Source organism: Choloepus didactylus, chromosome 16 (genome assembly GCF_015220235.1).
Source record: "Choloepus didactylus isolate mChoDid1 chromosome 16, mChoDid1.pri, whole genome shotgun sequence".
Taxonomy (NCBI): domain Eukaryota; kingdom Metazoa; phylum Chordata; class Mammalia; order Pilosa; family Megalonychidae; genus Choloepus; species Choloepus didactylus.
Window position 1 is genome coordinate 18,274,538 of NC_051322.1, and position 15,924 is coordinate 18,290,461.

General features: G+C 37.2%; 1 protein-coding gene across 5 annotated transcripts in view; it reads right to left on the bottom strand.

Moving 5' to 3' along the window:
* The window catches only part of RELCH (RAB11 binding and LisH domain, coiled-coil and HEAT repeat containing), a 131,791-nt gene that overhangs the window by 39,998 nt on the left and 75,869 nt on the right, over positions 1-15,924 (bottom strand). For all 5 annotated transcript variants that reach the window (XR_005212164.1, XM_037805636.1, XM_037805635.1 and 2 more), the window contains one exon: positions 14,987-15,035. Coding sequence is in view for 4 of the 5 variants with exons in the window: in XM_037805636.1 (XP_037661564.1) it covers positions 14,987-15,035 (49 nt within the window). In the remaining variant the exon portion in view is untranslated. The remainder of the gene's footprint in view (positions 1-14,986; positions 15,036-15,924) is intronic.

Consider the following 15,924-nt stretch of genomic DNA (forward strand, 5'->3'; position numbering starts at 1 on the left):
TAATAAAAGGGGCAATTCAACAAGAATAAATAACAATCATAAATGTTTATGCACCCAATCATGGTGCCACAAAATACATGAGACAAACACTGGCAGAACTAAAGGAAGCAATGGCTGTTTCAACAATAATTGTGGGAGACTTCAACACATCACTCTCTCCTATAGGTAGATCAACCAGACAGAAGATCAGTAAGGAAATTGAAAACCTAAACAATCTGATAAATGAATTTGATTTAACAGACATATATAGAACATTACATCCCAAATCACCAGGATACACATTCTTCTCTAGTGATCACGGAACTTTCTCCAGAATAGACCATATGCTGGGACATAAAACAAGCCTCAATAAATTTAAAAGAAAAATTGAAATTATTCAAAGCACATTCTCTGACTACAATGGAATACAATTAGAAGTCAATAACCATCAGGGACTTAAAAAATTCACAAGCACCTGGAGGTTAAAAAACACACTCCTAAAATAAATGGTTTATAATGTAGAATGTAGGGGAACTAGCGATAGAGAGCAATTAATGAAGGGGGAAAGATAACCCAAGAAGAACAGATAAGCTATCATGGGTAAATTTAACGTTCTGGGAATGCCCAGGAATGACTATGGTTTGTTAATTTCTGATGGGTATGGTAGGAACAAGTTCACAAAAATGTTGCTATATTAGGTTATTTTTTTGGGGTAGAGTAGGAACATGTTGTAAGCAAAGTAGTTATTTTAGGTTAGTTGTCTTTTCTTACTCCCTTGTTATGGTTTGTTTCAAATGCTTTTTTATTGTATATCTTTAAAAAAATTTTTTTTTGATATAGTTAATTAAAAAAAAGAGTTAATTAAAAAAATGAAAAAAATATGCAGAGCCCCCTTGAGGAGCTGATGGAGAATGCAGGGGTGTTGGGCTTCCAACCTCGATGGTTGCTGATGTGCTCACGGCCATAGGGGACTGGTGGTTTGATGGGCTGAGCCCCGTACCACGGGACTTGCCCTTGGCAAGACTGTTGCTGCAAAGGAGAGGCTAGGCCTGCCTATAATTGTGTCTAAGAGCCTCCTCCCTAATGCCTCTTTGTTGCTCAGATGTGGCCCTCTCTCTCTAGCTAAGCCAACTTAGCAGGTGAAATCACTGACACCTCCCCCAACCCCCATGCGGGATCTGACACCCAGGGGAGTGAATCTCCCTGGCAATGTGGAATATGACTCCTGGGGAGGAATCTAGACCCGGCATCGTGGGATGGAGAACATCTTCTTGACCAAAAGGGGGATATGAAAGGAAATGAAATAAGCTTCAGTGGCAGAGAGATTCCAAAAGGAGCTGAGAGGTCACTCTGGTGGGCATTCTTAAGCACAATATAGACAACCCTTTTTAGGTTCTAATGAATTGGAATAGCTAGCAGTAAATACCTGAAACTATCAAACTACAACCCAGAACCCATGAATCTTGTAGATGATTGTATAAAAATGTAGTTTATGAGAGATGACAATGTGATTGGGAAAGACATATGGACCACACTCCCCTTTGTCCAGTTTATGGATGGAGGAGTAGAAAAATCAGGGGGAAAAAAAAAGAAAAAAAAGGAAGGCACCCAGTGTTCTTTTTTACTTTGGTTCTTTTTCACTTTCATTTTTATTCTTATTGTTTTTGTGTGCGTGGTAATGAAAATGTCAAAATTATTTTTGGTGATGAATGCACAACTATTTAATGGTACGGTAAACAATTGAATGTACGCTTTGTTTTGTATGACTGCATGATATGTAAATAAATCTCAATAAAAATGAATTAAAAAAAAGGATACTATGAACTGTATGCCAACAAATTAGATAACCTAGATAAAATGGGCATATTCCTAGAATCACACAGACTATCTACATTGACTGAAGAAGAAAGAGAAGATCTCAAAAAGAGCAATAACTAGTAAAAAGATTGAGTCAGTAATAAAAAACTGTCCAAAACAGAAAAGCCTGGGACCAGATGGCTTCACAGGTAAATTTTACAAACATTCCAAGAAGAATTAAGAGCAATCTTGCCCAAAATCTTCCAAAAAATTGAAGTCCTCCTTGAACACTCTCTACCTCATTCTATGAGGTTGACATCACCCTCAAACCAAAGCCAGATAAAGACATCATAAAAAAAAAAAAATTACAGACTAACATCCCTGATGAATACAGATGAAATGCAACAAAATACTAGCAAACTGAATCCAACAGCACATTAAAAGAATTATATACCATGATCAAATGAGATTTGACATTCATTCACCATAAGAAAGTCAATTGAAGTAATATGCCACATTAATAGAAGGAAGGAAAAAACCACATGATCATCTCAAAAGATGCAGAAAGGGCATTTGAAAAAATCCAGTACCTCTTGTTGATAAAAACACTGAGAAAACTAGGAATAGAAGGAAATTTCCTCAATATGATAAAGGGCATGTATGAAAAACTCACCACTAATAACATACTCAGTGGTGAAAGTCTGAGAGTTTTACCTCTATGATTGGAAACAAAACAAGGATGTCCACTGTCACCACTGTTATTCAACATTACACTGGAAATTCCATTCTGAGAAATTAGGCAAATGAATTCAGCAAAGTGGCAGGGTCCAAGATCAAACCACAAAAATCAGTAGTGTTTCTATATAGTATACACCAGCACTATATGTGTTGGTTTGAAACTGTTACGTAACCCAGAAAAGGACTGTGAGTATGGCTGAAAGAGGAAGATTAGGACCACGTGGGACACCAGAACAAAAGACGAAAGACAAAGACTGGGAATGTATAATTCAGGGAAACCTAGGATGCTGAATGATTGTAATAAAAGATACAAATATGTTTTTACATGACGTAGAACAAATGAATGTCAACACTGCAAGGTGTTAAAAACACGATGGATTGGGAGGAAAATACAATCAATGCAAACTAGAGACTATAATTAACAGAAACATTGCTTCCTTTAATATAACAAAGGCAATATACCAAAGCTAAATGCATATGGCAGGGGGAGGGGGATGCATAGGGGAAGTGTATGAAACTCCTGACATTGGTGATGTTGTCTGACTCTTTATTCTACTTTAGGTTAATGCTGTCTTTCCTTTTGTTGCTTTCTAGCTGTCATGTTTCTTTTTTCCTTTCTCTCTCTCTTTCTTTTTTCTTTTTCTTTTGTCTCTCTGCCTTCTTTGACTCTTCCTCCTTCTTTGTGGAAGAAATGGAGATGTCCTTATATAGATAGTGGTGGTGGTGCTGAATACATAAATACGTGACTATACAGGGAACCAACGATTGTTTACTTAGGATGGAATATCTGGTGTGTGAACAAAACCGTTTTAAAAAACATGGGTTGATGAAGAAACCTTGAGGGCACTATATGGAGTGAAATAAGACAGACACATAAAGACAAATATTGTAGGGCCTCACTGATATGAATTAATTATAATATGTAAACTCATAGACAGGAAATATAAGTTACCAGGATATAGAATGAGGCTAAAGAATGGGGAATGGTTGCTTATTATGAGCAGAATGTTCAACTAGGCTGAACTTAAACGTTTGGAAATGGACAGAGGTGATGGTAGCATGTTGTGAGAATCACTAACAGTGTTGAAAGGTGTGTGAAGGGGGTGGAAAGGGTAAGCTCAGAGTCACATATGTCACTAGAAGCAAAGGTGGAGGTTAAAAGATGGGAATGTATAAAACAGTGAATCTTGTGGTGGACAATGTCTGTGATTAACTGTACAAATACTAGAGATCTCTTTCATGAATCAGAACAAATGTATGACACTACAACGAGAAGTTAATAATAGAGGGGCATATAGGGAAAAAATATATACCTATTGCAAACTATATACTACAGTTACTAGTATTTGAACGTTCTTTCATAAACAATAACAAATGTACTATACCAGTACTGAGTCAACAGTGGAGGAGGGGTAGTTAGGGGTATGGGAGGATTTGTTTCCTTTTTTTGTCTACATTTCTTTTCTGGAGTAATGAAAATGTTCTAAAAATTGAAAAAAAATTAATTGTGATGGATGCACAGATGTATGATGGTACCATGGGCAACTGATTGCATACTTTGGATCTTTGGATAGCTGTATAGCATGTGAACAATCTCAATAAAAATATACAGTAAAAAAAAAACAAAGAAAAACCCCAGAATGGTACTAATAGAAGGACAGATCTATAGACCAATGGAATCACTTGGAGAGTTAAAAAAAAAAAATCAACCCTCACCTCTCTGGCCAACTGATTTTTGACAAAAAATGCCAAGTCCACTCAATGGGGGAAAGAACAGTTTCTTCAATCAATGGTGCTGGGAAAACTGATGTCCACATGCAAAAGAATGAAGGTGAACCCTTACCTCATACCATATACAAAAATCAATTCATTACTGACCAAACACCTAAAAACTCATAGAGGAAAATACAAGGAAGCATCTTCAGAAACTTGTGTTAAACAATGGTTTCTTAGACTTTACACCCAAAACATAAGCAAAGAAAGAAAAAATAGATAAACAGGACCTTATCAAAATTAAAAGCTTTTGGAGGCGGGGCAAGATGGCACACTGGTGAGCTGTATGTTTTAGTTACTCCTCCAGGAAAGTAGGTAGAAAGCCAAGAACTGCGTGGACTGGACACCACAGAGCAATCTGACTTTGGGCATACTTCATACAACACTCATGAAAACGTGGAACTGCTGAGATCAGCGAAATCTGTAAGTTTTTGCGGCCAGGGGACCCGTGCCCCTCCCTGCCAGGCTCAGTCCCGGGGGAGGAGGGGCTGTCAGCTCCGGGAAGGAGAAGGCAGAACTGCAGTGGCAGCCCTTATCGGAAACTCATTCTACTGATTCAAACTCCAACCATAGATAGACTGAGACCAGACACCAGAGAATCTGAGAGCAGCCAGCCCAGCAGAGAGGAGACAGGCATAGAAAAAAAACAACACGAAAAACTCCAAAATAAAAGCGGAGGATTTTTGGAGTTCTGGTGAACATAGAAAGGGGAAGGGCCCTGAGGCGCATATGCAAATCCTGAAGAAAAGCTGATCTCTCTGCCCTGTGGACCTTTCCTTAATGGCCCTGGTTGCTTTGTCTCTTAGCATTTCAATAACCCATTAGATCTCTGAGGAGGGCCCGGTTTTTTTTTGTTTGTTTGTTTGTTTGCTTTTTTTTTTAATCCTTTTTTCTTTCTCTAAAACAATTACTCTAAGAAGCCCAATACAGAAAGCTTCAAAGACTTGCTATTTGGGCAGGTCAAGTCAAGAGCAGAACTAGGAGAGCTCTGAGACAAAACGCAATAATCCAGTGGCTGAGAAAATTCACTACACCACAACTTCCCAAGAAAAGGGGGGTGTCCGCTCACAGCCATCATCCTGGTGGACAGGAAACACTCCTGCCCATCGCCAGCCCCATAGCCCAGAACTGCCCCAGACAACCCAGTGTGACGGAAGTGCTTCAAATAACAGGCACACACCACAAAACTGGGCGTGGACATTAGCCTTCCCTGCAACCTCAGCTGATTGTCCCAGAGTTGGGAAGGTAGAGCAGTGTGAATGAACAAAGCCCCATTCAGCCATCATTTCAGCAGACCGGGAGCCTCCCTACACAGCCCAGCAGCCCAGAACTGCCCTGGGGGGACGGCACTCACCTGCGACATAGCACAGTCATCCCTCAACAGAGGACCCGGGGTGCACGGCCTGGAAGAGGGGCCCACTTGCAAGTCTCAGGAGCCATATGCCAATACCAAGGACTTGTGGGTCAGTGGCAGAGACAAACTGTGGCAGGACTGAACTGAAGGATTAGACTATTGCAGCAGCTTTAAAACTCTAGGATCACCAGGGAGATTTGATTGTTAGGGCCACCCCCCCCTCCCTGACTGCCCAGAAACACACCCCATATACAGGGCAGGCAACACCAACTACACACGCAAGCTTGGTACACCAATTGGACCCCACAAGACTCACTCCCCCACTCACCAAAAAGGCTAAGCAGGGGAGAACTGGCTTGTGGAGAACAGGTGGCTCGTGGACGCCACCTGCTGGTTAATTAGAGAAAGTGTACTCCACGAAGCTGTAGATCTGATAAATTAGAGATAAGGACTTCAATTGGTCTACAAATCCTAAAAGAACCCTATCAAGTTCAGCAAATGCCATGAGGCCAAAAACAACAGAAAATTATAAAGCATATGAAAAAACCAGATGATATGGATAACCCAAGCCCAAGCACCCAAATCAAAAGACCAGAAGAGACACAGCACCTAGAGCAGCTACTCAAAGAACTAAAGATGAACAATGAGACCATAGTACGGGAGATAAAGGAAATCAAGAAGACCCTAGAAGAGCATAAAGAAGACATTGCAAGACTAAATAAAAAAATGGATGATCTTATGGAAATTAAAGAAACTGTTGACCAAATTAAAAAGATTCTGGAAACTCATAGTACAAGACTAGAGGAAGTTGAACAACGAATCAGTGACCTCGAAGATGACAGAATGGAAAATGAAAGCATAAAAGAAAGAATGGGGAAAAAAATGGAAAAAATCGAAATGGACCTCAGGGATATGATAGATAATATGAAACATCCGAATATAAGACTCATTGGTGTCCCAGAAGGGGAAGAAAAGGGTAAAGGTCTAGGAAGAGTATTCAAAGAAATTGTTGGGGAAAACTTCCCAAATCTTCTAAACAACATAAATACACAAATCATAAATGCTCAGCGAACCCCAAATAGAATAAATCCAAATAAACCCACTCCGAGACATATACTGATCACACTGTCAAACACAGAAGAGAAGGAGCAAGTTCTGAAAGCAGCAAGAGAAAAGCAATTCACCACATACAAAGGAAACAGCATAAGATTAAGTAGTGACTACTCAGGAGCCACCATGGAGGCGAGAAGGCAGTGGCACGATATATTTAAAATTCTGAGTGAGAAAAATTTCCAGCCAAGAATACTTTATCCAACAAAGCTCTCCTTCAAATTTGAGGGAGAGCTTAAATTTTTCACAGACAAACAAATGCTGAGAGAATATGCTAACAAGAGACCTGCCCTACTGGAGATACTAAAGGGAGCCCTACAGACAGAGAAACAAAGACAGGACAGAGAGACTTGGAGAAAGGTTCAGTACTAAAGAGATTCGGTATGGGTACAATAAAGGATATTAATAGACAGAGGGGAAAAATATGACAAACATAAACCAAAGGATAAGATGGCTGATTCAAGAAATGCCTTCACAGTTATAACGTTGAATGTAAATGGATTAAACTCCCCAATTAAAAGATATAGATTCACAGAATGGATCAAAAAAAATGAACCATCAATATGTTGCATACAAGAGACTCATCTTAGACACAGGGACACAAAGAAACTGAAAGTGAAAGGATGGAAAAAAATATTTCATGCAAGCTACAGCCAAAAGAAAGCAGGTGTAGCAATATTAATCTCAGATAAAATAGACTTCAAATGCAGGGATGTTTTGAGAGACAAAGAAGGCCACTACGTACTAATAAAAGGAGCAATCCAGCAAGAAGAAATAACAATCGTAAATGTCTATGCACCCAACCAAGGTGCCACAAAATACATGAGAGAAACACTGGCAAAACTAAAGGAAGCAATTGATGTTTCCACAATAATTGTGGGAGACTTCAACACATCACTCTCTCCTATAGATAGATCAACCAGACAGAAGACCAATAAGGAAATTGAAAACCTAAACAATCTGATAAATGAATTAGATTTAACAGACATATACAGGACATTACATCCCAAATCACCAGGATACACATACTTTTCTAGTGCTCATGGAACTTTCTCCAGAATAGATCATATGCTGGGACATAAAACAAGCCTCAATAAATTTAAAAAGATTGAAATTATTCAAAGCACATTCTCTGACCACAATGGAATACAATTAGAAGTCAATAACCATCAGAGACTTAGAAAATTCACAAATACCTGGAGGTTAAACAACACACTCCTAAACAATCAGTGGGTTAAAGAAGAAATAGCAAGAGAAATTGCTAAATATATAGAGACGAATGAAAATGAGAACACAACATACCAAAACCTATGGGATGCAGCAAAAGCAGTGCTAAGGGGGAAATTTATAGCACTAAACGCATATATTAAAAAGGAAGAAAGAGCCAAAATCAAAGAACTAATGGATCAACTGAAGAAGCTAGAAAATGAACAGCAAACCAATCCTAAACCAAGTAGAAGAAAAGAAATAACAAGGATTAAAGCAGAAATAAACGACATAGAGAACAAAAAAACAATAGAGAGGATAAATATCACCAAAAGTTGGTTCTTTGAGAAGATCAACAAGATTGACAAGCCCCTAGCTAGACTGACAAAATCAAAAAGAGAGAAGACCCATATAAACAAAATAATGAATGAAAACGGTGACATAACTGCAGATCCTGAAGAAATTAAAAAAATTATAAGAGGATACTATGAACAACTGTATGGCAACAAACTGGATAATGTAGAGGAAATGGACAATTTCCTGGAAACATATGAACAACCTAGACTGACCAGAGAAGAAACAGAAGACCTCAACCAACCCATCACAAGCAAAGAGATCCAATCAGTCATCAAAAATCTTCCCACAAATAAATGCCCAGGGCCAGATGGCTTCACAGGGGAATTCTACCAAACTTTCCAGAAAGAACTGACACCAATCTTACTCAAACTCTTTCAAAACATTGAAGAAAATGGAACTCTACCTAACTCATTTTATGAAGCTAACATCAATCTAATACCAAAACCAGGCAAAGATGTTACAAAAAAGGAAAACTACCGGCCAATCTCCCTAATGAATATAGATGCAAAAATCCTCAACAAAATACTTGCAAATCATATCCAAAGACACATTAAAAAAATCATACACCATGACCAAGTGGGGTTTATTCCAGGCATGCAAGGATGGTTCAACATAAGAAAATCAATCAATGTATTACAACACATTAACAAGTCAAAAGGGAAAAATCAATTGATCATCTCAATACATGCTGAAAAAGCATTTGACAAAATCCAACATCCCTTTTTGATAAAAACACTTCAAAAGGTAGGAATTGAAGGAAACTTCCTCAACATGATAAAGAGCATATATGAAAAACCCACAGCCAGCATAGTACTCAATGGTGAGAGACTGAAAGCCTTCCCTCTAAGATCAGGAACAAGACAAGGATGCCCGCTGTCACCACTGCTATTCAACATTGTGCTGGAAGTGCTAGCCAGGGCAATCCGGCAAGACAAAGAAATAAAAGACATCCAAATTGGAAAAGAAGAAGTAAAACTGTCATTGTTTGCAGATGATATGATCTTATATCTAGAAAACCCTGAGAAATCGACGATACAGCTACTAGAGCTAATAAACAAATTTAGCAAAGTAGCGGGATACAAGGTTAATGCACATAAGTCAGTAATGTTTCTATATGCTAGAAATGAACAAACTGAAGAGACACTCAGGAAAAAGATACCATTTTCAATAGCAACTAAAAAAATCAAGTACCTAGGAATCAACTTAACCAAAGATGTAAAAGACCTATACAAAGAAAACTACGTAACTCTACTAAAAGAAATAGAAGGGGACCTTAAAAGATGGAAAAATATTCCATGTTCTTGGATAGGAAGACTAAATGTCATTAAGATGTCAATTCTACCCAAACTCATCTACAGATTCAATGCAATCCCAATCAAAATTCCAACAACCTACTTTGCAGACTTGGAAAAGCTAGTTATCAAATTTATTTGGAAAGGGAAGATGCCTCGAATTGCTAAAGACACTCTAAAAAAGAAAAATGAAGTGGGAGGACTTACACTCCCTGACTTTGAAGCTTAGTATAAAGCCACAGTTGCCAAAACAGCATGGTACTGGCACAAAGATAGACATATAGATCAATGGAATCGAATTGAGAATTCGGAGACAGACCCTCAGATCTATGGCCGACTGATCTTTGATAAGGCCCCCAAAGTCACTGAACTGAGTCACAATGGTCTTTTCAACAAATGGGGCTGGGAGAGTTGGATATCCATATCCAAAAGAATGAAAGAGGACCCCTACCTCACCCCCTACACAAAAATTAACTCAAAATGGACCAAAGATCTCAATATAAAAGAAAGTACCATAAAACTCCTAGAAGATAATGTAGGAAAACATCTTCAAGACCTTGTATTAGGCGGCCACTTCCTAGACTTTACACCAAAAGCACAAGCAACAAAAGAGAAAATAGATAAATGGGAACTCCTCAAGCTTAGAAGTTTCTGCACCTCAAAGGAATTTCTCAAAAAGGTAAAGAGGCAGCCAACTCAATGGGAAAAAATTTTTGGAAACCATGTATCTGACAGAAGACTGATATTTTGCATATATAAAGAAATCCTACAACTCAATGACAATAGTACAGTCGGCCCAATTATAAAATGGGCAAAAGATATGAAAAGACAGTTCTCTGAAGAGGAAATACAAATGGCCAAGAAACACATGAAAAAATGTTCAGCTTCACTAGCTATTAGAGAGATGCAAATTAAGACCACAATGAGATACCATCTAACACCGGTTAGAATGGCTGCCATTAAACAAACAGGAAACTACAAATGCTGGAGGGGATGTGGAGAAATTGGAACTCTTATTCACTGTTGGTGGGACTGTATAATGGTTCAGCCACTCTGGAAGTCAGTCTGGCAGTTCCTTAGAAAACTAGATATAGAGTTACCATTCGATCCAGCGATTGCACTTCTCGGTATATACCCGGAAGATCGGAAAGCAGTGACACGAACAGATATCTGCACGCCAATGTTCATAGCAGCATTATTCACAATTGCCAAAAGATGGAAACAACCCAAATGTCCTTCAACAGATGAGTGGATAAATAAAATGTGGTATATACACACGATGGAATACTACGCGGCAGTAAGAAGGAACGATCTCGTGAAACATATGACAACATGGATGAACCTTGAGGACATAATGCTAAGCGAAATAAGCCAGGCACAAAAAGAGAAATATTATATGCTACCACTAATGTGAACTTTGAAAAATGTAAAACAAATGGCTTATAATGTAGAATGTAGGGGAACTAGCAATAGAGAGCAATTAAGGAAGGGGGAACAATAATCCAAGAAGAACAGATAAGCTATTTAACGTTCTGGGGATGCCCAGGAATGACTATGGTCTGTTAATTTCTGATGGATATAGTAGGAGCAAGTTCACAGAAATGTTGCTATATTAGGTAACTTTCTTGGGGTAAAGTAGGAACATGTTGGAAGTTAAGCAGTTATCTTAGGTTAGTTGTCTTTTTCTTACTCCCTTGTTATGGTCTCTTTGAAATGTTCCTTTATTGTATGTTTGTTTTCTTTTTAACTTTTTTTTCATACAGTTGATTTAAAAAAGAAGGGAAAGTTAAAAAAAAAAAAAAAAACCAAGGAGAAAAAAAAAGATGTAGTGCCCCCTTGAGGAGCCTGTGGAGAATGCAGGGGTATTCGCCTACCCCACCTCCATGGTTGCTAACATGACCACAGACATAGGGGACTGGTGGTTTGATGGGTTGGGCCCTCTACCACAGGTTTTACCCTTGGGAAGACGGTTGCTGCAAAGGAGAGGCTAGGCCTCCCTATGGTTGTGCCTAAGAGCCTCCTCCTGAATGCCTCTTTGTTGCTCAGATGTGGCCCTGTCTCTCTAGCTAAGCCAACTTGAAAGGTGAAATCACTGCCCTCCCCCCTACGTGGGATCAGACACCCAGGGGAGTGAATCTCCCTGGCAACGTGGAATATGACTCCCGGGGAGGAATGTAGACCTGGCATCGTGGGACGGAGAACATCTTCTTGACCAAAAGGGGGATGTGAAAGGAAATGAAATAAGCTTCAGTGGCAGAGAGAATCCAAAAGGAGCCGAGAGGTCACTCTGGTGGGCACTCTTACGCACACTTTAGACAACCCTTTTTAGGTTCTAAAGAATTGGGGTAGCTGGTGGTGGATACCTGAAACTATCAAACTACAACCCAGAACCCATGAATCTCGAAGACAGTTGTATAAAAATGTAGCTTATGAGGGGTGACAAGGGGATTGGGAAAGCCATAAGGACCACACTCCACTTTGTCTAGTTTATGGATGGATGAGTAGAAAAATAGGGGAAGGAAACAAACAGACAAAGGTACCCAGTGTTCTTTTTTACTTCAATTGCTCTTTTTCACTCTAATTATTATTCTTGTTATTCTTGTGTGTGTGCTAATGAAGGTGTCAGGGATTGATTTGGGTGATGAATGTACAACTATGTAATGGTACTGTGAACAATCGAAAGTACGATTTGTTTTGTATGACTGCGTGGTATATGAATATATCTCAATAAAATGAAGATTAAAAAAAAAAAAAAAAAAAAAAAGACATAATGCTGAGCAAAATAAGCCAGGCACAAAAAGAGAGATATTGTATGTTACCACTAATGTGAATTCTGTGAAAAATGTACAATGTTTTATACTGTAGAATGTAGGGGACCTAGAGATACCAATTAGTGGAGGGGGAATGATAATCTAATAAGAACAGATAAACTATGGAGGGTAATCTCAATGTTATGGGAATGCTCAGGAATGATTATGGTTTGTAAACTTTCTTGGATATAGTAAGATCATGTCGGAAGCAATAGAGTTATTTTAGGTTTTTTTTTTTTCTCTTATTCCTTTGTTTTCTTAGGGGTTGTTAATTTTCTTGGGGTATGGTAGGAACATATTGGAAGCAAAGTAGTTATTTTAGGTTATTTGTTTTCCTTAATCCATTGCTTTGTTTGAAATGTTGTGGGGTTTTTTTGGTTGTTGTTTGCCTGTTTGTTTTTAATTTTTTGATAAACAAAGTTAAAAAATTGAAAAAAAATCAGTAGAAAAATGGGAGTAAAAACTAAATGACAAATAGGGTGGGATGGGGGGATGGTTTGGGTATTCTCTTTTCACTTTTATTTTTTATTCTTATTCTGATTCTTTCTGATGTAAGGAAAATGTTCAGAAATAGATTGTGGTGATGAACGCATAACTATATGATCATACTGTGAACAGTTGATTGTATACCATGGATGACTGTATGGTTTGTGAATATATTTCAATAAAACTGAATTAAAAAAAAAAAAATTAAAAGCTTTTGTATATCAAAGGACTTTACCATGAAAGTAATAAGACAACCCACATGGAGAAAATATTTGGAAACCACATATCTGGTAAAGGTTTAACATCAACAATATATAAAGAAATCCTACAACTCAACAACAAAAAGACAAACCCAATTAAAAAAATCAGTAAAAGATTTAAATAGACATTTTTCAAAGAAGACATAAAACGGCCAAAAAGCAAATGAAAATATGCTCAACACCATTAGCCATCAAGGAAATGCAAATGAAAACCAAAATGATACACCATTTCATACATACTAGAATGGCTATGATTAAAAAAACAGAATATAACAAGTGTTGGAGAGGATGTAGAGAAATAGGGACACTCACTCACTGTTGATGGGAAGTTCTAGCCTGAACAATTGAAATGGTACAGCTGCTATGGAAGGCAGTTCGGTAGTTCCTCAGGAAGTTGGGTATAGAACTACCATTTGACCTGGCAATCCCACTACTAGGTATATACTTGAAAGAACTGAAAGCAGGGACTCGAGATATTTGCACACCAATGTTCACAGTGGCATTATTCAGAATTGCCAAAAGATTGAAATGACTCAAGTGTCCATTACCAGAAAAATGGATAAAAAAAATGTAGTATGTATACACAATGGAATATTGTTCAGCTATAAAAAGGAATGGAGTTTTGCTACGTGTTATAACATGGATGAACCTTGAAAACATCATGTTGCATGAAATAAGCCAGACCCAAAAGGACAAATATTGTATGATCTTGCTGATATGAATTAGTTAGAATAAACAAATTCACAGAGTCAGAAAGTAGAATACAGTTTCTGGAGGCTGGGGTATAGGTAGGGAATAGGGAGTTAATGCTTAAATGGTATGGAGTTTCTATTTGAGGTATTATAAAAGTTTAGGTAATGGATGGTGGTGATGGTAGCACAACATTGTGAACATAATTCACAATAATTCATAATTCACTGCATTATATACTGGAATGTGGTTAAAAGGGGAAATTTAAGGTTGTATATATGTTACTAGAATTCCAATTTTAAAAACACAACAAACCATAGGACTCTACAACACCAACTGTGAATCCTAACGTAAACCATGGGCTATAGTTAATAGTACAATTATAATAATATTGCTTCATCAATTGTAACAAGTGCACTACACTAAAGCCAGGTGTTAATAATAGGGAGGTGGTAAATGGGAACTCTATTTTCTAAAGGAAATGTCTCTAATTAAAAAATAGGCTTGGGGCTTATAAATTTCTTCTTTTGATGTTTTCTACAGTTTTTTTCCCCCCAGAAACTAGAAAAATACACAGAGACACAACATAAATAAGTTATTAGGCCAATGATGCTGTAATGATGTCTTCTCAAGACAGATGTGTGAAAACGCTCAATAGAGGTGCTGGGGTTGCCCACTTAAGCTAGTGATTTCTTTGAAATTCATTGTTTAATTAAAAAACTAAATGTTATGTATATCTTGAATATTTTCCAGAGTATTTGTTTTAATTTTTAAAAGTTTTAAATCATGAATATTTAATTAGATTCATATTTAGTTTGTAATTTCCAGTGTCTTGAATATGCCACTTCAAACCTCCAAAGGTACAAGTATGCCTTTTGAGAAGTTCAGCCCTAGGTCAATTTAGATACAATGGAGGTAGATGTTTAAAGTCAAATGGAGAAGGATTAATTCCAGTACCACCTCATGGGAAGGCTATTAGATGTGACACAATTAAAAAACCAAGAACTCCTTAATATAAGCTTTATCAAATGCACTTGCTTGCTAGTTTACTTATACAATTCATATATACTAAATACTGTATTTTTCTAAGTAAAGAGATTCAATTGTTTTTAAACATAACAATGAACAACTTACCAATATTTTCTTCAGACAGTCTTAAAATCTCCTGGAATTGAGGTTTTACCTAAGTAACCCAAAAATAGATCCAAAATGTCTCAGGTGCAAAGGACAATAAACGATTAAATAATTCTAATGTTTGCTACTGTTACTGCTGCTGCTACTATTGCTGCTGCTGCTATTTATTTATTTATTTTGCTTCAGAGCATTGATGCAAATGGTCAGAAATGTAATAATCTTAATCTAAAGGCTTAAGATAAAAGAAGAGTCAAGTTACTGAAAATAAAGCTTTTAAGGATACCACATTTTAAAACCAATGCAAGTCAACAAGTATCTTCTGAATAGTCTTTAGTTTCCTTCACTAAATTAAAATAATTACCAAGATTATTTTTAATGCTTGAAATCACTGCCTCTTAAATATGAACTTAGTGATAGAAAGCATTATTTAGGTAGATATCACATGATTAGAATTTTTGAAACAAACAGTTGGCTGCATTTGAAAGGAATAAAAAGGAAATTCCAGTTATTTAGGGTGTTCAATAAATCACAGATTAATTGTGATATCCATGACTAGATTGTGTTTTATAGTAACTTCCTCAAAATTTAAACATCAAATACAGACTTTAATATTTTAAGTTAGAGCAAAAGCTTGTTTCAATTTTTTATTATTGAAGTTACCATAGATTTCAGATCTCAAGCTACTGAAATCAACCACCTACTGTTAAGTGCTCAAGTTGGCTCCCACTTTTTTGTTTGTTTTTTTTTAAATAGCTACTTTTTTTGGAGATGTCCAACAACTCTTGCCAGTCTTCATACAGTAAAATTAAATTATATTTGTTTAACAATTAAATTCTTGTGGAAAGTGTAAAATGTTCTTGTTTTTTCTATAGTAACATTGAGTTCTGGTTCTTCCCTCTTACCAGGTAGGTCAGGCATATTATACTTAAAATTTACAT